Genomic DNA, 24,252 nt, shown 5'->3' on the forward strand with positions numbered 1-24,252 from the left:
TGAAAATACATGTATACTTGTGGGAAATGTTTTTTGCATTCCTAAAACATACATATTAAGGTTACTTAACTTAATTGGATACTCAATTGTCTTTTGGATTGATATAAATCAATCAATCTGCTCTATGATTGGAATATACTAGTTTAATTTCTAAACCTTTTCAATGTAAAAATTGTAACATTTCAGAATTTTGCTTCATTAAAGGTTTATGCAGTTCTCTATATTGCCTGCTAGTGACAGTAGAGTTCTGTGTTAGAAGGGAATTTAATAGACCATATAATGAAGAAGAGTTGTTATTTGGAATCACACGTGAAAATATAATCTTTTCAGTGCATACTCGAATTGGCATAATGGCAAATAATTAGAACAAAGATGCACACTTTAAATACTTTCCTACCTGACCTTGGATGACCTCCCTGCAACACCTGGCCGGTAATTACCACCTTTGAATTAAAGCACACTCCGGGAAACAATTTATGCTTTGCACCAATGCCTTTCACCTATAATTCTTCTTCTTCATATTTTCCACTTTTACTCCTTTTCCCCCTTCTTTTAACATTCTATGAAGGTGATTGACTCGGATATCTTAGGGCAAAACCTAGAACCTTCCACATCCTCTCATCTCTCTCTGAGGGCAGCATTGCTGAAGGACAAGCGGGAATCTCCTGCCACCCCAGAAGAGAGGAGGCTAATCCTCTTTGCCCCAACTTTAACTGGGCCACTAATCCTGCAGGTTTATCTAAGCAGCAAGCACCTAGTGCCGCTGACAACTTGGCCTGCCCTCCTCTCGGCAGCCCCTTAAGTAGGCCGGGCCTCGGCCCCGCAAGTCTCACTGTCAGCAACTCTGCAAATGCGTGCACTTGACAAAATCTGCGTTCTTTCTCGACCAGTAGAATCGTGTTTACTAAACCGCCAATGGATGAAAGCTGATGTAAGCTCAGCAAATGGCAGCAGAAAATGTCCTGCCATTGTCCCGCTAGTTAAGCTTTAAAGCAGGCATGCGAGCCAAAAGTGGCCCGCTAGGGGGTCCGATCCAGCCTGCGGGGTTGTTCTTCCTGACGGGCACTTTGTAGCTCATTCATGCTTGTACGTACATAATTAAATGCTGTCATTTTTTTTTTTCGACAAGGGCGCGGCGACACCATATGTGAGTTGTGTGATCGAGTGTGTGCTCTGCATTTTGCTCAATTTCTTATCCATGATCACATTTGTTCATTCAATGACTTAATAGGGAACCTTAAAATGCCTCAAAAGCAACTAGGGATAACCTGGAAATGCCCCCAAATCAGCAGGGACCGACAAACGGACAAAAAGCATCCGAGAAAGTTGCTCAAAATGAATAGGAAATGATCCAAAACTTACCGTAAGTGACCCGTGAGTACCCTAAAATGGAAGTGAAGAAGAAAAAACGACGCAAAATTAACTGATTGCCTGATATTGACAAGGATAGATGTCCAATTCACTTAAACTGGGAGTGGATGTTCATCTTTCAGTGTCATTTCACTCCATTTTGTCTGGTATCGGCGATTGAACATTCGGATTGGACTTCTAGCGACATCAATGGCGGCGGTTAAGTTAACTTTCTGTGCCAAATATAAACTGATACAGTTGGCTTTAATGAACCAAACTGAGTTTGACATCGCTACTTTAAGGTGTTAAGTCCGATAAGTAGAAAGCAGATTCTTCACTGGGATTTAGCCAACTTACTTATGCACGGCACCATGTTGCTGACCAGCCATTTCGTCCTCTACCATTTCCCCCAGAATCCTGCTGAACTCACAAAGGAGATAAATCCCAAGCAGCTCCGGGTTTAATTTTCTCTCTGGTGAATTGCGTGAAATACTTGCCCTGATCCTCGGCGAAATATTACACCGAGGTGCGGTATTTCTAAATTGAATGAGCAATCACTGGGAACGTAAAGCCACAAACATATTGCCCATGTAGCCTTCGTGATGACCTTTCAGTTCACGGAAGATGAAAGGAGGTCGCCAACGCCAAAATGATTCAGGGCGTCTGAAGTGACAGGCGAGGGCAGAGCGGCGTTGCGGCGGCGGTCTGCTGCGGGCCCACCGTCGGCATTTCTCGTGATTTATTGCTAAATTGCCAGGGAGTCAATGTGGCGTGCAGGTGAATGAGTTTTACTAATAAGAGGAGCATTTCTGCTCCACGGAGCTCTTTTTCTGTTTGAGTGAGCGTGCATGAAATCAGTGTGCAGCCTCCCAGTAGAACACACGCTTTGGTGGAGGAGGCGTCCTCATCAGTCTCCTGCTTATCTGATGTTTTTAGGTGGGTGGAGAGCTTATGAGAGAGTAGACAAAAGAAGGGAAACATTCATAATAACGGTCGGAGACTTGTGTTGTTGAAAAGAGAAGCGCTGTGAAAACAAAATATTCTTTCTATACAAATTGGCATTTGGATGATTGGCGTCCAGTCTAGGTTGTATTATGCCATCGGCCGATGTCAGATGGGATGGGCTCCAGCACCCTTTGACCCTGATCAGGACCGTGACCGGACGTTTGGTCGAAAGACGTTAGGTCGAACGGACGTTCGGTAGAACGGACGTTTGGTTGCCGGGTTCGCTCGCTGTCAAATTATGACAGAAAGTTTACTGTTGATATTTTGATATTAGATATTAAACTCACTCTCTCTCTCATGATTATAATTTTGAGAGCTGGTTTCAACAGTAACAACCCGGCGACCAAACGTCCGTTCGACCAAACGTCCGTTCGACCAAACGTCTTTCGACCAAACGTCCGAGTACCGGCTCCAGCACCCTTTGACCCTGATGAGGACAAGTGGTGTTGAAAATGGATGAATGAATGAATATTGTTGGGATTTAAGCATTCAAGAAAGTATTCCACATCATCTCCATGCCCATTAAAACATCAAATATTGTAGTAGTGCAACCGTATCTTATACTTCTGTCCATTAAACCAGTTGTTAAGGCACGCAAGAATAATAACTTTTTTGAAAAAGGACATAACCTGCTTGTTTGGGCTAACGCTCTAATGGACTCTTAACTGAGATAGTGTTCTGTATTGAGGCACAGTCCTCTCAATTCACTTTGCTTAAAAGGAGGAAAAAGCATGAAAAAGGCTCAACTTTGCATGATTAAAACAATGATATTATTGTGATCATATCTGAGTTTATTTGGAGCTCACTCATTTTGTGTATGTTCATAGTTTAATGGCAATGCAAGATTGGGAAAATTTAGATTATGCTCATTACCTTACTGTTCAAATATTTTTCATTGTTTCTGATGCATCAGGGTCCAACTATGTAACAATGGGTTTAATTACATCCACATCTTTTTGTCATCCCCCCACCCCAAAAGTATTAGGATAAATCTGTTTGTTTTCGCCAGATGGAGAATTCTGAAATGATTTGTGGCAAATGAGATTCAAATCATTATAATTAGCTCAAAGAGAGTCCTCTTGACCATTATGACTTGCTGAATGCTAAGAGATTTAACTTTACTGGACCTCAATTCTCAGAATAGGAATGCCTCAAATTTGACCAGTTTGCCTTCTGTTTTTATACAATCATTTGAAACAGGCTGATTAAAAATATTCACAAGCCATATGGTGTTTACACTATGGTGGCGATGTATGTTTTAAGACTAATCTGCGTACTTGCATTACGGAAGAGAAAGAATGAGCGATTGACTGAGTAAAGCAACAGAAAGGGCCCGTAGAATCCTTTGCTTTATTCACGTTTGCTAAACAATCATACACAAGAGAGGTGAGGTCCGACGGATAGCAAACTTGTACATTCCAGTCCTGAGATTGACAAAAGCAGGGGGCAGAGCACGTCTCGAGGACGGAGGGGGTCCGTGTCAGTTTGAGCAATCCAAGATGACGCTTGAGGGAAGATTGGGAGGAAATTGCACAACTGCGGAAGCAGGTAAGCAATCATCGGGATGCTTGGCTTTATAGGCACATTGAAAAGTTGAAACGCCCCTGCGACAAAAACATTTTACAGCTGTGTTTAATGTTAACACCTCTTATTTTGTCTAAGATACTGTATATTATTTCCCCCCCAAATAGGCTTATTCTTTACATGTTTTCATCCTGAGGAGACACAAACATAAATACATCACTGCTGGGAGAACAATAAGATGCTTTATATATTTCCCATTTCCATATATATTATTTTCTCAAGGTTGCTGCACCCTCACATTGTTGGTGCCTTCGAAATCATCCAGGAGAGAAAAAAAACAGCCCTGTTGGCCCGTAGGAGCAATCCACACAAACCAGAAAAGAAACAAGTGGAAAAAGCCTAGACTTTGACATTTGGATTGAAAATAAGACATTTACATAAGAATATTTGGAGACAATAGGCTTCTTTAGCCGAAGCTATAAGGGTGAACATCCTAAGCTCCTGCTGGATGGCTTTTACATGCTCATCTATTGTCATAAATTGTACACCGTTTAGAGAAAAAAAAAGTCATATCGGAAGGATGATAGAGATTTTTCCATATGAGCATGTGAATTATTGATTAATGTATTTTCTTGCCTGGTGAGAGAGCGAACTGCCCTCTGACTTTATCCGCTCCTGCCGGTAATAGACAGTGAGGGCGTGTTAGGAAGGCGCCCTGAAGGCCCAAGTTCTGACCTCCAGCCACACACACACGCACACACACACAAGCTTTACCATGTGTAGGCCAGAGAAACAGCGCCAAGACTCTACAGTGAGCAGCTGCCATTGTTTTTTTTCAACGCAGCGTCCCTTATGGCCCTCTTGTTTTGAACTGACTCCGTTTCCCTCTCAGGTGCATAAAAAGCAGCAGGACCTTTGCACCGACTAAAGGTCTTGGAGGGATTTACTAAAGGATCTTTACAAGCAGCACAAGTCAATTTCTCTCCGCGCCACCCCTCGGGCCAAGTGGGCGAGCGTCTCGCCGCCCTTGAAAACAGGTTAGCAGTCGATATTCTTATGGATCTAAATGTTCTCATTGGCATGGCGCTCACATCTGTCCTTTCCTCGGCAGCGTAATTGGCTTCCAGCATTTAAAACTTAATTGATTTACAACAATGTGCTACACTGAGGCACAATATGTCTTTCAGAATGATTTCAATGGAGCTCCAATTTGAATATGGGGCCGGTGAGCTGAGCCAAAGAGGGGGCATCTGATAGCAGCACCATGCAGGAACATGGCAATTATCCTGATTACTGATGCTTCCAGGCTTTTCTGACCCCAAAATCCCTCCCTCCGCTTTGAGATCTGTCACATTTGCACAGGGCCCCCCCTCGGCTAAGCGGGGAGCAACCATGCATAATCCAACAGAAACAGCCCCCACCCCCAAACGATCAAACGCAGCCGTCGTCTTTCAAAGCGGACCGATGGGCCCGGCCGGGCGCCACGGAGCGCCGTTGAGGCCCTCCGAGACGAGGCGGAGACCGGGTTTCGGCCACCGCGCGGCTCCTCCCACTGACCCCCCCCCCCAGCTCCCTCCCCTTCAACGACAGGCAGTCGTAACCTTCAGTCTGTTTTAAGTACCGCTGAACCCTGTTGGCCTTGAACGGGAGGGGGGGATAATGACATGCCATATGCCACTCTGCCTCTGCAGCTGAGTGAGCCATGCGTGGATCAGCTCAGGCACAAATCAATTGGACATTTAATTCTATTATCCTAATATGGCCAGAGCGCGCATTGTCCAAATTGGGAATCTGGGTTACAGCCTGGCCAAGATGCATCTCATCAAAAGAGACCTCATTAATGGAGTCCAGAACAAACACACATGAGCACAAGGTAAAGCTAAAAACAAGCGCTTTCTTTTGATATCAGTGCATGTGAATGGACACAAAGTCTTTCCTCTCTAATTACCGCGCTCCTCTCTCTGTACCTTACAGGAAATCCATTCCTATTTGAAAAGGGTTTGATTTCAAGCCCTTGTGCGACTGAATACTCCCCACTGGCACTGTCACCCAATACTCCCATTTAGCTGAGAGGACGGCTGCCCCAGACCTCCACTGGTGGGAAAGGCCAGGCATCAGAATCTCCACTGCCTCAAGTGCTGGCTCTTGACTTCAACGTCATGTGACAGGGTTTAATGCTTGGATGCAGAAGCCAAACGGTGAGGATTTAGGGATGGGATGTATCTTTAAATCTGTCAAAATATTTCTACCAGACGGAATTTATGGCAGAATCAGACCATGGCTGGAGCTGTAAGCTGTTGTCTTGTGTTTTTTTTATTTATTAAATTTATTTTCATAGAAATTTTAAGGGGACAGACAGCAACGTTATTGCTAACAAATAATCTTGTTTAAAAAAATTGGGGAAAGAAACTCATTTAATTTTTCAGATTTATCATAGTGGAGAAAAATGGAATTATTATTTTTTCGCCTGACATATTTTAACCACTATTGAAGCCAATCAAATGTGACTTGATAATCACTTACCATTTATCACTAAATAGGTCTCTTTTTTTTGTTACATTATTTTCTTCTTCATTAGAGGTCTTAAGATTTTACACGTAAATAATTACAGTAATGGTCCTTTACATGATTGTAATTTATACTAGGTGTTGTCTATCCTTTTAAGGAGGTTTATTGAGCAATAAATAGGCAGAGAGGCTTGTCATCCGATAGCAGAGGGTCTTTAAACACCATTAATTATAATTCACGTCTTGAGGCTCATTGTCATGATTTTGGTCAGGTTACAAGGGAAACGTTCAGACATTTCCTTTTAGTCTAGGGAATCATCATTACATAAGGATTTTAACATGGTTTTTTTTTATTGTTAGTATTATGAAGTGTGGTTTTTGTATCCCCGAAGGTTTAAAGAAGACAACTCTACAGTTACTCGTTGACAGCAAAAGTTCGACATCACTCGTCAAGCTTCAGCTCAGAGTCCCGCGGGGTCCCAGTCCCCGCTGACATCTAAAAAGGACATCTAGGTTTTAAAAAATAACGACAGACGTCAAAAGCCGTGACGTGGCCTCTGGATATATTCTTAAAGAAATTTATTTTACACCTCAAAACAAAACAAAAAAAGGATAGGGGTAAGGGATGTGGTACATTGGGAATGTATTGACAACTGTAGTTTACATTTTTTTTGGTGTAAGCTCAGAGAAAAAAAATGTTCGTACAGTCATAATAATTGCACTTCATAAATCTAGACTGATGCCAGTATTTCCCAACAACAAAGCTCCAGCTTTCACTTTATTTCATAAATTGAATTTAGCATTGAAATTCCACTGACAAAAGAAATGCTAATCAAGACCACAGGTCTGCTGCACTGATCCAATTTTTCGCTTTCACTTGAATCCCACAAGGCAATAAAACATTGCAGTAATTTAAGTGCAGTACATTCAAGGGAATCTCACAGTCATAATAAATATTTCACTACTCTGAATCATCTAGTTAAGACTGGCAGGGGCTAAATGCATCCCAACCAGAGGCTAAAACGAACAAGGAAAACCAATGACCCTTGTCTCATTTCATCTGATGCCAGAGGAGAGCAAATGATTGTTTTCATTTTGTATTTGCAAGCGGAGCGAATCGTTATCTCCCCACGTAGGATTTCCTTCTAGCCCGGCTACCTCTACGGCAATGACGACACCTGGCAGAGAAGGCAGATGTGACAGGTACGCTTTGAAAGGAGCCACTAAAGGCCTCCATTAAAAAGGAGGCAAAATCAGCACAAAAAAAAAACCATCCGGTACATTACGTGGATATGCTTCGATGGGGACTGTGGTCAAAATCGTCAAATGACGTGGGAAAATAAAATAAAAAGTCAGAGGCTTTTGAAGAGCTAAAATGCACGCGGCAACATATACAAACACACACCCACACCCACGCACGCACACGCTGTCGTGTTACGCACACGTACGTGTATTGTTATATCAATAACCTTGAAATTCACATTCTTCACTGTAACATTTCTGGTTCTTATTAAGTTGTTGTCTCAGGATTATTTCTTATGAAGGAGTATTAGGAAAGACACTGAAAGGAACAGTGAGATGATGAGAAAAAACTTCAATCTTGTGAGGTTAAAGATGTTGACTCAACAGAAAACTTATAGCAATTTAAATAAATGGTCTTGTTTGTCATTGAAGACTTGCCGACAAGAAATAAGGTGGCATAACCTTTTAAAAATATCACTTATTTCACCAATTCTCACAAATTCATTGAAGTGTAAAATGATTTCCTTTAAAGTGTGGGCCTAATACTCCTTTGTAATTGGTCGTAGTGGTTGAAAAGTATCTAGGCATTAAAAATATTTTGTATTATTTTTAAACAGACACGTATTTAGTAGTGAATTGTATAGACATCCAGTGACTAATTGGCATGTTGGTTTCTTGCATTTGCAACTGGCACAATAGAATACTCTGAACTTTCTGTCAAAAAAACATTCACCAAATAATTCTGGAAATTTGCAATTGTAATATGAATAATATGACTGATTTTTAATGCCTGGTCACTTTCCATCCAGCCTGTTTCCAGTGTTAGTTAGCACAACTAACTCTGACAAAGCAGGTTCTTACAGAACCGAAGCAATGATGATGCCTCAAATCAGGACATATAAAACTGCACATTTGCTTGAGAAGGAATATTTAAACCATAAAAACCGAGTGGAAAAAAAACAAAGCATCAGAAACACTTTCCCCCATAGCAGCCAATACATAGAATATACCTACAAATATATAAAACAACATAAAATAGGTTCAAGTTTTTCAAGTTTCTTAAATATATCATATCCAAACTACCCAATTCCAAACTTCAAAGTTAACAAGATTCAAGCAGTGCAATTTATGTATCAATTATAACAGCAATAATCATTAATAAGGTACTATCCTTTGCTAATCAGACTTAATGATTCTCAAACAGAACTTTGAAGTCCTGGCTCTAATTTCACTGAGTCGGTCTTCATCCATCTGCATGTGGTTTTTGGATATTGTGAGCAGCCCTAAACGTTGGTCCTCTGGAGACCATTTATTTCAGTGACAACCTACGCAGTAGCTTTAGTCTTATATTTTGAAGGGTGGGTACAAGTGGGGTATGCACTTCATGTCAAGCTATGATTCCACCAGAAATAAGAGGAAAAAAAGTGAATAGTTCATTCAGGCAAGGAAAACAGCAAGATGAAAGGAAACAGAAAGACAAAAAAAAATATCAATGCAAAATTCCTATTGGCAAACCGCAAAACGGATCATCAAGAGGATCCTAAAATCCCTTCTCTCCTCCATTCGCAATCACTACTGCCTTCTCTTATTTGGAATTCTCGTAGCCCGGCTGGAAACCGCCACCGATTGGTGCGTCGCATGACACGACGACGGCTCTTCTCGCGAAGCTCGCGTGCCCCTTTAAAGCAAATCTTGGCCCCCCACAAAACGAAGTGTTCTTTGACTTACTTCAAATTTCCTTTACAAATTCCCCAACTTGATGCCTGTGATAGGGCGGCGCCTCTATCTGTAAACGGGGAGGCGGATGTGCGCGTGCTGGTGGTCCAACAGACGTGGCACCGACACAGTCTCGTAGCCTTTGCCCAGCATCTGCTCCTTGATGCAGGGCGGGTGGATGTCGTTAATCAGGTATTCCAGAGACTGCAAGCTGCTGCTCAACACGGATGTGTTGCACATACTCTTGCTGGGCAGGCTGCAACAGAGCCGCCCCCCGCTATCGATGGCGGGGTGATGGTGATGATGATGGTGGTGGTGATAGGGATGGTGCGGGAAGCCCACATCTCTGTGGCCCGTGACCGAGCCACCTGTGGACGACACCAAGAGCTCTTGGGGGTTGTAGCAGTCACTATCGGGTGTCACCAGGACACTGTTCCACGGAGGTGCAAAGTACTGACCCACTGAGAAATTCCCATGCATGCCCACGCAGTTCAACGGGGAAGAGCTGACTTTGTCCAGCCCGCCTCCGCCGCTAGCGCTCGCCGTCAGTTGGTAAGGTCTCGACGAGGACGATGAAACCTGCCCCGCCATGATCCCGCTGACCGGAATGCAACTTTCCGGGGACTTGCTGATGGCCCCTCCGCCCCCGCTGCCCCCGCTGTACATTCGTAGCATGGCCTGTTGTTGTTGCTGCTGTTGCTGCTGCTGCTTTTGCCACAGGATGTAGTCCATGCCGTCAGCGTAAACACCGGTCTTCAACGCCTCACAGTTTGGAGCCGGCGCCCCCGAACCCGTGTACACCATGTTGGTCTGCGGAGCAATTCCCACCATGTAGCCTCCACCTAAGGAGCTAGACGAGACCCCCATGACAGTGGTGCTCTGCTTGGAAGGACTGGAATTGGAGGGAGGTGCCCCTTGACACACCTGCTGCAGAGCCTGGGCTTGGCAATGCTGGTTGATCTGGTATATGATGCTCTGGATGGAGGGGAGGTTGGACTGTGCGGGGAGAGCGAGGCCCCGCCCCCCCGTTACAGGAATCACCGAGCCAGCTACAGTGACATTAGGAGGCGCAGACAATCCGGGCCCCTCAGGAGGCTTGGCGGGCCCAGTTTGAAATCCCATCTGGCTGGGGCCAGTGACTAAAGTGCTACTACTTGGCGGGTACGGGGCGACGGCAACGTGGGCCGGAGAGAGCTTAGTCCGTCTGCCTTCGGAGTTCTTGAGAACACCTTTGGATGAGACGAAGGAGGATGACGACAAGGGGGAGGAAGAGGACTTGACGATGGCAAGCAGGCCATGGTATCCCCCGGTGTGGAAGTGTGGATAGGGGCTGTAGCGTTGGCCGGTGGTGTCGTATCCGTTTACAGTTCTGTTAAGGTGCTTGTGCTGGGGGACCCTGATGTTGGTTGGGAAGATCTTGATGGACAGAGGACTGCTGGCAGTCTTCTGAGCGTAGGCATCAAGTTCTGCCGCGGTGGGGTAACGAGGGGAATGTGTAGGCACCACCAGATCACCTGTGGTTTCAAAAGAGAGGAAAGAACAGGTGAGTCACTCCACGGTGATCATTTGTAATGACTATGGGAGAAAGGCTAGAAATGTCGTGAAAACAATCCTAATCAGGATTGTTGCTCGTATTCCGATCGCAAAACTCCTCCGTTGGAGACTTCAATATTATTTTAACTCCCTAGCCGAGTGGCTCTTTTTAAAAACTAATTCCGTCAAAAGCCTGGAACCTTAGGCGGTGTTAAATCTGTGCATTGTGAAATTAATTCGAACCCTCTTTAGCAATGAATTAGGTTAGCTTAGATACAAAGCAAAAAGGGAGTGGATCAAAGCTTGCTTAATTGGAGTGGCACATTGGAGAATTGTAAGTGGTTCAGTCCTAAAGTACATGAACAGGCCCATTTCTAATATCAGTGGTGTGTCATCACCTAGATGACATTAGCCCGTTATAACTTTCGATTAAATAAACAATTTAACACATTGGCTTTGATTATTCGCTACCAGCCTCTCCCATTCAAAAATGTTCCCTTAGAAATACTTGATCGTATCGCATTGTCACAATGTGCAGTCACCAATATTTGCAGCTAAATGAGGCAGCTAGGATGTGGTCTTTATTTACTTCTGCAAATTTTGACCATGACAGAAGTGACAAGTCTTGAACATAATTGCTTTTCTGTAATAAAACCAGAAATTGCCATAGTACAGTAAATGCGAAGAAATAATACAATATGAAAGAGACGGTAAGCGGTAAAAGTAAACTGCACTGTGTACAGCCTCGCCTATACAAACAAAGTATGCAAAAACAATCTGCAGCAAAAGCTCAGTGGTGTTTGCAATATGAAACAGTCCAATCTGAAAAATTCAATTCAGCAGGGACGGCGGCAAACGTGAATAGCAATGGGCCTCGTCCAGCGAGGAAAACCTCAAGGTGGAAAACGGGAAAATAGCAATTTTTGGTAGGGAGCTGAACCCTCATGTGTCATTGTTTGGAGGCTGGTCGTGGAGGTGAGGGGGCACGTTGAGATTGGATTCAAACAACATTATTCAGGCAATTTCATGGCTACTTAGCTCAGTGCAACAAAAAGTGCGTGATGGGGGGTTGGGAGGAGAACTCAATTTACAAGGGATACGTCGCCTGCCACAAATGACTTGCAACCCCTTCATAAATATCGTAGTATTTTTTTTATGCAGATGGCAAGCAAACACACATAAATGAAGTGCCATGACTGTGCTGTCAGCAACCTAAAGAGTGCGCAGGTTGCAGACTGTGACTACGACTCACTCCATTTCCTTTCCAATTGCAAAATCATTTAAAAAATACTCCACAGTCAAATAGCCCCAATCCTCATTTCTGGGCTTCCATTACAGATAGCGCGGGGAGTTAATTTCAACAAACCAATGGGTCTCCGACAGTGAAAATGATTAAATCTACAAGATCCATATCATAAAAGAAATAAATTTGGAATTTAACGACAGAGGGGAATGGCTGTGAATATACTGAGCGGAATTGTGCGCATGACCTATTCTACTGCCTTTCCCCTTCTTGCCTTCTAATTCTAAATCCAATATATAAATCACGCATTATAAATCTCAGAGTAAGTGTGAGACTACAGTGTCATTCGTTGGGGAGGAGTCCGGTTTGCCAGCTTCGACCTCGCCAACCTTGATGAGCGCTGCTCAGCTTCCCTGGCGCGACATGGCAGCCAGATGCTTTGATGCTCTCGTTCACTGCGCAAAACTGACAAGACTTGTTTGGTTTGCTCTGAAGAGGAAAAACATGCTCATTTCAAAGCTCATTGCCGGTCCACATGCAAATGGAAAGGCAATATTTTTTCTGATCTTCTTTACACGAGGAAAGAAAACATCTTTGATCACCACATGGTCCAAATGAGGAAAGATTCTTGGCTTTCAGGCATATCAAGGGCCTTGTGTCCTGCCGCCCTGACAAGCCCCCAGATGCATTATGCCCACCATTCCATCTAATTACCGCCACATGAGAGGCAAAAGTATACTTAAAAAAAGACAGAAATTCATTAGAGGGTGGCTAATTTGTTTCACTCTCACAGACTGAGTCCATATTTTCCATGCCTGAGCTTGCATTTCTTCAAAACGTGATGGCGATTCACTTTGCCAGCTTTGCCCAGTCTAGTTCTTGTTTGTCAATAGGCAGACTTTGGCACACGGACCTGGCATCAAAGGGCTTCACACTTCACGGGCCACAGGGATTAGAGGCCTTTCAGCCCCACAAAACCCATCTAGGATCCACAAAAGCTTCCGGTTATTAGAAATCACAGGCACAAAGGAAGAAAAAGGGAGGAGAAGGCAAATGAGCATCTGGATGCGGTTGATTTAAACATCATTTTTGTTTAAATATATCAATGGCAGCATCTTTATCGTTGAGATTAAAGTTCAATTTCAAATTTAATTGAAGCAAAATGAAGCTTGTACTTTTGACATAGTTGAGAAATCTTTTTATGCAACACACTAGGTAACCCTGTTTAATAAATTGTTAAAAAAGTTTCAGGGCTACACAATGACATCAAGAAACAGATATTAATGTAGAGCCCATCAATCGGACAACAAAAGAGAAACGATTGAGCATCCGCCACATAAATCTGATTACGAAATTGGTATTCAAATACATTTCTTTAACCTAAAGATTACATTAGCCCAATGTCTTGACTTATTCCGAAAGCAGTTGCTACAACGATGAATTTAAAGCATACTTGTATTGAAAGCAACATTAATATTTCATTTTTATTCTAATATCTGTACAGGGTAAGAATAAGTGATCCCACTTTGCACTTTATGTTAAAGTTTCACCATTTTCTGCATCATCAAACCTGTGAACCAAGCCTTGCTCATCACCATGTCGATGAGTTTAGTGTCCAAACCTAGTGTTCTCAAGTTGGCAGCCTGTGACTTATTGGTTTAGTTTTAGCAGATCCTAGCTAAAGGCAGCAGCGTACAGATGGCGCTGGCTAATAAAACACCCTCGGAGGCAGCTCGCGCCTCCTCTGAGTGCACCCTCGCAAGGTAGGGGCTTTCCTGCACCTGTGCACACGCCTCAGCGCGTCTGTGCATGCAAATAGCAGGCGCGAAAGCAGGAAAACAAGGCACGCAAACAACACACGGGCAAAATCTGCATCTGCACTTGTGTGTCTCATTTGACATCAGTGAAGCATGCTGTTATCCTCTGCTCTGCGCTCTCTCATGAAATGTAGGGCAGGGACAACAACAGGTGCCTGTGCCGGCGACAGCCTGCAATGCCTCCTGGGCTAAATGCTTCACACTCGCTTCATTTCGACATGCGACAGCCTTGTAAGGATTAATTATTTCCCCCGAGGACGCGAGAATATGCTATTTCCCTCCCCGAGACGACGCCATTCACGAGCACGTGAAATGGCTTAGCGTAAACGAACGGGGGCGACCTGAGCCTGGGGTAAGAAACTTAAAGAAATGTAAATAAACACGGTGATGAAACTGCACGGTCGATGAGATAAAAAGTGCAGGCGGACACGCGCTTATTGGGGGCAATCACGTGCTAGGGAGCGGGGATGGCAGGGAGGCAATTAATGGGTTGACCTTCGTCCTTAATAATCCGACGCCTGGCACACAATGCCCGTGTGTCGGGGCAGCACATCTCTAAATGCCACCCTCATTAGCTCGACGCACGTGGCGAGCGAGGCTATCAGTGCGCCGTTAGACTCTCCAGCGGTCAGATGGACGCCGGGAGCGGGCGTGGGTAGCGTGGCAGGACGGGGCTGTGATATGATCTGGAAATCCCATTCCACTGGGAGTGCGGGCACTCTCATTTCTCTCCGTTTTTGATTGGCATCAACCTCCCCGAGCCGCTCCCGTCACTGTGATTGCTTTTGTGTGTGTGTGTGTGTGTGTGTTTGAAGAAGGGGGTGCTCAATTCTTAACACTCAATTAACACTCCTTTAATTAGCCAGCAGTACATTTTGAATTCTGATGAACTCATTTTCTTGGTGTGTGTGCAAGGAGAGGCCTGCTAAAGATGAGGTCCATTGGGTACAAAACAGCAATAAAGAAGGAACTGGTTAGATTAGACTGTAAAAAAAAATCCATTAAATTCTGAGGACTTCTTTTGAGTGAGGGGTCAAATTGTGTGGATCGCAGCAAGGCAATAGCAGATGGGGAGTGTGTGAGGGATGGCGAAGTAGAGGCAGTTAGGGGGGCTAAGGGGCTGTGTACGAGTGCAGGAGTGAATCTAGAGGATCAAGAAAGTGCTTTGCATTTTAATTAAGAGGTTTAAGTGAACAAGCAAAGGAAAAAGATTTGGAGAACTACCTAAAATACCCTTGCTTCAAATGATTGAAGTCCAGAGTGTTCAACAATTATGGAAAAGTTTCTTGTTATTAGTGAGGAAAAACTACATCAAAAAGCTCTCAGCATTTCCTTCCTCAGTTGTGCAAAGCTGATATCTCTACACACTTTGATCCCAGTGGACCATGTAGTAGGTTCAGCGGGGGAGAAAAATTGCTTGCTTAGATGAAGGGAGAAGACTGGTTGACTTGCAATTAAGATTTCACAGCAAAGTTGAGGGAACACGCTACTCGGCTGTAAGCAGTAGCGAGACAGTTGATTCTGATAAGTACTTTAGCGTGAGAGACAGAGCTGCATTTTCACAGGTTGTGTGTTCATTTTTCAGGGTTTTCATTTGAATCCGTAATATACTTACATACGTAATGTTCATGCAGACAGCGTGGGTTCAGGCATCGCTTAGTAATGGTGTGAAAATTTGTGTAAATAGTCATGTCTCTATCTGGAGACCGGTCTAAGATGTAGCCTGTCTCAAGGATGATCTGAAAACTGTAATGGCCTTTGTTATTGTTTAGCTTCACCTGCATAAAACATGGCTGGTACACTTCCTAACCCAGGGATGGGCAAAACCGGTTCTCAAGGGCCGCTGTAGGTGCCGGTTTTTGTTCCAACCGATCCAACACAAACAGTTTAACCAATGAGGTTTCTGCTGAAACTAGAAGCACCTGACTGCAATTCACTGATTGCACTTTTAAGATAGCAGATTGGTGGAAAGGTTTCCTCTTAAAAGTTGGAACGAAAACCTGCACCCATTGGAATAGTTTGCCCAACCTTGTGCAAACCCCTAATTTCTGTAAAACATGATCACAAGTGTGCCTTTCACCCACCAAAAATGACACTTTTGTCATCTAGTATCCATCCCAAATGGGTTCTGACCCAATTTTAGGACGATTATTTTAAACCCTGCCAGGACTGAATACGGATGGCTCAACTGACAGTTAACTCAGATTGTCCTGTTTTAAAATACATCCTTCCACGGCAAAAGCACATCCTTCAGTCCCAGAAGCTGCAATGAAATAACCAAAAAGTGCTATACCTTGAAGTAACCTTTGACCTGAAGTATTCTTAAGCATTTGGCTGATAGAATCACAGCCTGTACAACACTCTCGCCCCGCCTCGTTTGCTTCTGGATGTGGAAGAGCCATCGTGGCATCCTGAACAATACCTGCCTTGTGCTAATGGAGGTGTCATCTGGCACAGGCCTGATTAGTCAGCGATTACAGCGAGGCCTCAATTGCCGCGACAACTGCCGCAAACACAAAAGGCCTTGATAGCGCCAGCTGTTTGGTCCTCTGCAATTAACCCCACATCCCACTCGTCTCCGGCAGAGCACTGCCTCTAATTGACTATTGTGCATACAAAACAGGGGCTGTGAGGCCGGACCCCCTGGACGCAGTCCCCCCCCAGACCTCCTCCGCCACGATAGAGAAGATAATAATAGAGGTGTCCCGTGGACTCGGCCGCCAGTCAATCAAAGCTTCAGTGCCCCATAGGAGCTTCCTGACGAGAGAGAGAGCAGAGGAAGCACTTGTATGAGGCCTTGCTGGAGCGCCCTCTTAGGAGGAAGGGGTGTGTGGGGATGGGGGGGTGCTAGCAGTGGGTGGGAGTGGAGCGGTGAAGACAAGTTGAATATGCCTTCGGAAAAAGTACTAATCAATTCAAGTGCTTGTGAGGAAACCCTGCTGCTCGCTACATATCCGAAAAACCATTTTTGGGAGCGCTCATCCCTCCCTGCGTTCATCTCAAGGTTGATTTTCTGGGCAAAGCAGGAAGAAAAAAAAAAAACCATCAAAGCAATTATTTGTCAGGCTTCTGTTATCTATAATTGCAAAGATAAAAATCAAACCGCAATGATTTCTCTGCGGATAGAGCTGTCTGAATTCACAGCTGCTTGTGTCATCATAATCTTCAAACAAATGCATTGTCTCCACCTAACCTCACTGCACTCAGTTGGGAATATTTATAATTGAGGAGGCTGAATTATCGATGGAATATTTCAGCCACGCACAGAATAAGTGGAATAAAAAGCGTGTCATGCAAATTCATCAATGTGTGGACGATACGGGAGTTGATTTTTGTTTAAAATAAAAGGTCAAACTGTCAAGCATAAGCATTGTTTAACAATGCTGACATGTTACCAAGTGCAAAGAGGATAGTGACAATGTTTAAATGACTTGAACAATGCACATTGAAAAAAGTATTCAATCATTTTTTTTCTGTTTAAATCCCAACATTTAACGAGGGTTGGGGTCAGGCTAAATCATCCAAATCTAATATTACATTTCATTAAAGGCACTCTTTCCTGTACAGGCAAAACTGGGAGGAAAAAAAAAATCCCAATCTGATTCCTAATTATGGCTCTCCTTTAAACAGACGTCAATATGAGGCTATATTCTATTTTAGATAGTGATCCTTTTGATCACAGTGGCGACGTCATTCCGCTCCTTTATTCATTCTTCTCCACTTTCCAGCATGATTTGAACCCACTCCATCATCTTGGCAGTCGAGCATAGTGACGACTGAGCTTCAGAATACCATTGAAAGTCGCCTGACAGTGAACTTTTCACGGTTTTCTTTATTTTAGTACTATCCTGGAAACCACAGCTGCCACTATTTTACTGCAAATTTGCTGATTTGATTCACGCCAACGACTGCAGGGTTGCAGTACATTAAATTCAACACAGATGCTCCCACTACAGAGATATAACTTGTCTTTGTTTCTGAAAATGTAGCATTCATTTGTGTAAGCAGCCTTTTTGGGGCTCATGTTTGGATGAAACACTCGTCTCACACACCTGACCTTAATCCTCAAAATATCCCCATAGTCACCTTCCCCATGGATGAAATCACCATCAGCTTCTCAGCTCATCAAAAAACAGGTGAAAGCAATGTTTACATTTTCATTCTAAAATTTCTCTCCAAACCAGATGCCACCAGATCTACTGGGGACCAAAGCTGCCAATTTTTTTTTAAAAAAGGGAATATACAAATAAATATGAAGCTAAAAATATTGCAAACGCAAAAAATAGAAATGAGATTCAAAATAAAAAAAATGTAAAAATGAATGACATCATTTTCATTCGCTCATTCATTTTCTGTACTACTTCTCACAAGTGTATTGTAGGGTGCTGGAGCCAATCCCAGCCAACTATGGGCACCAGGCAAGGAACACCCTGAATTTGAAGCCAACCAATCGCAGGATATTTAATTGAATATCTGTATTTGTTGTTGTATTCATTTTAAAATTTTAATCATATTTCTTTTATTATAAATCATTTTTATTTGTACTTTTATTCAATTATGAATTTCCTTTTATTTTTTAAAATCTCATCCCTTGTTTTTGTACTACTCATTTTATTTTATCTTTTATTCCTTTTCATTTAATTTTGGCATCTTGGATCCTCCACACAGATCAGCCAGGAACATTAACTAGTTGTGTTGATGTAGCAATCTCATGCACCTTCTATTCAGTGCAACCTTTTATGAGGTCTCAGGGAAATTGCTGGTAAACGACTCCTCTGGCTCCCCCATCCCGTTGTTACGGAATGGCTGATAACCTTCAAAAGCTAAATACAGTACACGTTCACTCAAGATTAAAGTCCAGCGGATTAGAGGTGGAAAACAGGTGGACCAACGAGGGAGAAATCTCAGTTGACATCGCCATGGAGTTGCTCTCTCTGACCCCATGAAGCTTTGTAATTACAAACAGTGGAAATTCTTCTTTGTCTTATGTCTCTTGATCGTCTCAGCTCCCTCTCTCCATATATATACTATATATAATATATATATAATGTATAATGTACGTATGTATATATATATATATATATATATATATATATATGTATATATATATGTATATATATAATATATATAATATAAATAAATATATATATATATATATATATATATATATCATCCCTCTTGCCTCACTCCCTCTATCTATCTACTCTTTTTTGTTTCCCTCGTCTCTCCAAGGCTCCCTCCCCTTCGCCTCTGTCTTTTCCATCTCGCTCTCCGAGTAAGTGAGTTTCATCTGGGGTGCTCGGCGGGCGAAATCACCCCAGGGTGAACACTTTATTATCTGTAGTCAAAGCGTCACCACAAATACCATTCTACACACACAAGTGTCACTTTCCATTTGTCCACACTCCGGCTGCATTAGCAGAGGCGAGCCAGCCCAGGGCCTCGTGTCTCCTGCAGAAGACGAAAGCTAACAGCGTGGGAAAGCGCTCGTCCCGCATTCCTGCCCTACTGACACCAGCGCAGACGACCTGCTGCCTCTCCCTTGGGAATTAAAAAAACAACAACAAAGAATTGGCGCTAATCTGACAATGAGCAAGATCGCTTGTGAAAAGACAAATAGGGGAGGATATTTTGGCATCTTGTGATCATTGTTAGAATTCATGAGCACACAGCAGGTGTGGAAGAGGGCGAGACAAAGGAAGGCCCCGGGTTCGAGCTGCAAGGGTTAATTAGTGATGGTCAGGCCAAGCGTCCACTAAAAACACCAGTTCTTTGAACCACTGTGGAATGCGGGACCCATGTCGGGCCTTTTGTGGGACGCCCGTGCTCCAAATAAACAAAGGACTTGAACTTTACACGCTAAGCGCGGTTAAAAACATGGGGAAAACACTCTGCTAATGTATAATGCCAATGGGAAAGAGAAAAAAATCACCAAAAATGGGTTAAAAACAACTTTCCAACCTAAAACAATGACAATTGTGCAGCACAATGTTATTTATCTAGCATATAATGATCGCTAAGGGTGCAACTAGTAGTAATGAAGTGTGCTTAACAGTTATGCGATCTAGGTTCAAATCTGTATTTGAGTTTAAAAAAAGTCCACCTGAATCCAAAACTGAAGAACAATAATAGCAAAAACTGAGACCCCTTTTCCATCCATATTCTACAGTTCAAGAACAGCAAAGTTACTGGACGAGTCATAACGTTATCCACTAAAAAGTACTCTATTTAATATCATTAGGGCTTGCTTTACTGTAAATGTGCTTTGCCTTCCGGCTCGCCTGGGCCACCCTCATTGTGCACGTTGAATGGTCTCGAATGGAGAGGCTTTATCAGCAAATACCCCGAGTCAGCACGAGCAAGGGTGGTTACGCGTTGCGACTGGCGTACCGTCCCATATTGTCCTGTGCGATTAGGCCTGCGCTCATGAGCCCGTGAACTCCGAGTCGAGCCCGCCCCCTCATTTCCAGACCTTTCCATCTCTGGCTCCTCGCCGCCTCCCTTCCGCGTTCGCATTTAACATTGAGCCCTGCCACTTCTCAATATAACCTCTATAAACCCCGCGGGAGCTGCGGCGAACTGATAAAGAGCTCGCAACAGGTCAGAGTGATGCGATTTTAAACAATAATTGTCTGGGGCCTTTCATCCAAAAGGGTCAGGCAAAGTCGAAGCAAGGCTTTGAAGGTTAATTCTTCACCTATGAGGTGACAGAGTGGGCGGCGGAGAACATCGGAAGGCAAGGACAAACTGCGTGCCCACTCGACGTAAAGGATGAGGTGATATTAAACTGCCCGAGCCTGCGAAAGACAGCAAGTTTTTCATGGTAGCTTCTCTCTATCCGTTCTTCAGGAATAGATACCCGGCTCTGACACTGTTCTCTCAAAGGGCTCCGTGTACTGCCAAGAGCAGTTACATCCAAAACACAAACACGCACACGGGTCTGGAATAAAAGACCCGAGAGATGGCCATTGTAAGCGCGTACAAAAATAAAAAAAAGGAAGTGGGGCCAAGAAAAAAAAAAGGCAAAGGGGCTAAGAGTATGGCAGGGAGGGGGTGAGTTATGAGGGGGAGAGGGGCCTGGAGGCGGCTGGGCCGGCCTGTCAGAGCCCAGAAAGTGCTGCTGCACAGGCCTGCAGGTAAATGGAAGAAGAAAGGCGCCTGCAGGCTGCCTGAGGCAAGCCCGGGCCCTTCTGTTCTATCATTTAAGAGACAAGTCGTTCACTGATTCCCAATTAATATTTAACACTGCATAGACAACAAGGCACTCCACTGCAGTACACATGCCAGGGGGGTAAAGAGAGCAGAGGAGTGGAGAGGAGCAAGTTTTTGACCTTTTACAGACACTTTATTGCTGCTATTTTGGATTCAGGTTAAAATTGGTGAAGAGGAGAGAACACTCTCTGCATGAAATGCGGGCTACAAACAGTTGAACAAATACAGCCGCATAGAGTCAGCAAAACAAAAAACAATAATATTTGAGATGTCTTTCAAGATATGGTTCCTGACAGTTAATGTAAATATGTTTTTAGAGGGACCCTTTTGATGAAATTATTGACTTTTTCAAATGTCCAACAACTCTGAAATATTCTCAGATTTCCAGGGTCGTTTATGAAAGCAAACGGATTATCAAAGCCAGACATTTGCTTTTGATTAGGAAAACTGTCATCAACAGTAATCTAATCATCACCGATGGAATGCTAAAGAATAATAGTTAAATCCACTATAAATGAAATAGATTTGTGGAAAGATATCCAAATCTACCTTTCTTTAGGCACATCACGGCTGGGCTGCTCTCCCCACATAATGACTCTCTTTACAGCGAGACCTCTTGCAACAGCATATCGATCAATATTTACCATCTGTGTGTTTCAATCAAGGCTGCGAGGTTAAATGCACAGAGTTATTTACTGGAGTGGAAATGAAGACAGCAGCTTGAACAACAAAACAGAGCTGCTGCTGCTGAGTGCCTTTAATTAAGCAGCAGGTATAGTACTTGTAAACACCCGTTTGTGTGTTTGTTTTTAGATTAAATTTTATATATCGTGGTTAACAAAACAGTACTGATGAATGCTATAATTGTGTGGGTCGATAATTATAAAATAAATTTAAAAAAATAACGAGCAATGGACAATGGTACTGACTTTTAAAATAATGATAATCATGTGGAATAAATATTACATAGGTTTCCGACTGACACCACCGATGTTGATTAATTTATTTAATTGAATTCTAAGTATATCTGCCACAGTGCCCTGACACGGCATATTTACGGCTTGAAAATTCTCTGGATTTTTTTCCAAAACAAATTGAAGCCACTTACTCCCTTACTTCTCAGATTTTGGCAGATTGGTATGACAAGGGAATGTGCGTTACAAAAACGTGATAGAAGTTTACTCCTGACTTAAATTCTTCTTATTTTTTATTTTTCCTAATTCCTTTATAGTGCACTCACTGAACCCATTTGATGCAATTTACAGCGCTAAACATTAAAATTCATTTGAATTTTTCATTCGCCCCTCCCAGTCAAAATGGAATGGACATTTAGCGCTGTCAATGGTACTGAAAGACTAACATTCATAGTTCAACAATGTAAAGGACTTGCACATCTATCGTCATTAATAGCAGGCAACTAAGCAATAAAAAAACTTTTGTGTTAGTGAGAGCCATAACGAGGGTGTATTTCTGTTTTTTTTATTACATTTTATTAGAAAGTTAATTAATGATCTATTCATAAAACCTACAGTAAATGAATACATATTTTAATTCATTGATGATTAATAATATAAATGTTCTAATATAACTATAAAGGTCAAACATGGGGCCTACATGACCCTAAATGTGACATACACGTGGATGGCAAATTTATTTATTTTTGCTGTTGTTGATTTTAATGACCAAAAATAGCAATTTACCCCAAAATGATTCATTTGATCGGAGACCGGAAAAGCCATTGGTAAATATGTTGCAGTTATTTTTAATTCTGACATTTCAAAAAGTTCCACTAGTGTGAAAAATCCATTCTCCCCATTGCCTCTCAGTTTCTACTGCCTTTTGCACAACAGCTCCCCTTACACCAGCCACGTAAATGAGCTCTTTAAAGATGTGAAATCAGGCATTTAAATTCATCTTGAGTTTGGTAAATGACATTTGCACATGCTTAATTCATCCGTATTTGCATACAGGTCTCTCTGAAAGCAGAAAACGAACTGTGCACCCATTGAGCGCATTTTACAAACGCCATCCGCCGCAGACTGACTTTCGCATCTGGTGGCGTCCCCATTTAAAAATGCTCCAACCTTTAGTAGATCGTTTCCTGTGCGAAAGCAAAGGACTAGGGACACTTTGTCCCCTCCATGCCCACCAGCCTGCCCCCACTCTCTGGCAGGCAAAGACAGAGGGTGTTGATGCCTGCACCTGCAGGGACACCCAAATGCCAGCTCGCTTTGGAACTAGCAAGCTCGATTTCGATCCAGTTCCTGCTGTGAACACAGCTACAGCAGAGCCTCTCTTCCTTGAGCTCATCTCCCATGGCAGTCAGAATGCTTCACCCCCCGTGCACAAAGCAGAAGGCGAGAGGGCAGGGCGAAGGCAAAGCTCGGCGGGTCGCTGCGAGCCGGAAATGATCTTCCGTGTGCCAACAGCGTGGAGCCAACGCTTATAACCCGAAACAAGGAGAGGCTTTGGCTGCTCAAAATGGTGGACTGCGATGGATTTTGCAATGCAAAAGCAAAGATTGCCCACAATGAGATTGTATGAGAAGTAAATTGGCTACACGTGCATATGACAAATAGTGTATGACTTGCTGGAATAATCAGAATGCCTATATGGACCGTGTGGCATTCTAAATGGGACAAAGAAAAGGCATAGATCAGTCAGTAGGAATAGGTCAAGTAGATGCAGATTGTTCCACCTTCCCTCAATTGAGTAGGAGACAGGAAGATGCAAGAAAACACGCCGTTTCAGCATGTGTAGAATGAAGTGCAGCCTGGGACCTAACAAGTTATGTTAATGGTAGCGTGTTTTATTACTATTATTACTAGAAAGCTCTCGATCCAATACTTTTGCATGGTTTGGATATTTTTGGACAGATTCGGTCACAAGACTGGATGCGATCCAGTTTTAAAGAGCATTTCCTGAGAAGGTATTAGCAGAGCTCACTAGAATACAAATAGTGAGTTTTCATTTATTGGTTGTATTATTTTTCGCATTATTTTACTGGTCTAAAAAAGTGTGTGAATGGATGGCTGTTTTTTTTCTTCTATATGTGCCCTGTGATTGGGTGACAACCATTTCAGAGTGTACTCCACCTGTAGGT

General features: G+C 43.1%; 1 protein-coding gene and 1 long non-coding RNA gene across 4 annotated transcripts in view; one reads left to right on the forward strand and one right to left on the reverse strand.

Annotated features, from left to right (window-relative positions):
- The window catches only part of fam222aa (family with sequence similarity 222 member Aa), a 59,878-nt gene that overhangs the window by 4,116 nt on the left and 31,510 nt on the right, over positions 1-24,252 (reverse strand). The window contains exons 3-4 of one of the 3 annotated variants that reach the window (XR_013300252.1): positions 9,357-10,858; positions 3,692-3,959 (exon numbers count right to left, since the gene is read on the reverse strand). Coding sequence is in view for 1 of the 3 variants with exons in the window: in XM_077600449.1 (XP_077456575.1) it covers positions 9,411-10,858 (1,448 nt within the window). In the remaining 2 variants the exon portion in view is untranslated. Of the gene's footprint in view, positions 1-3,691; positions 3,960-6,948; positions 10,859-24,252 lie in introns of those variants that run through there. The other 2 variants (XR_013300251.1, XM_077600449.1) reach the window with 2 other exon arrangements.
- Positions 289-7,112, forward strand: LOC144074191 (uncharacterized). The gene is made up of 5 exons (XR_013300253.1): positions 289-432; positions 4,772-4,916; positions 4,991-5,752; positions 5,854-6,077; positions 6,779-7,112. It is a non-coding gene; the product is annotated as an uncharacterized LOC144074191 (long non-coding RNA).

The sequence above is a fragment of the Stigmatopora argus genome, chromosome 5, assembly GCF_051989625.1.
Source record: "Stigmatopora argus isolate UIUO_Sarg chromosome 5, RoL_Sarg_1.0, whole genome shotgun sequence".
Lineage (NCBI taxonomy): Eukaryota > Metazoa > Chordata > Actinopteri > Syngnathiformes > Syngnathidae > Stigmatopora > Stigmatopora argus.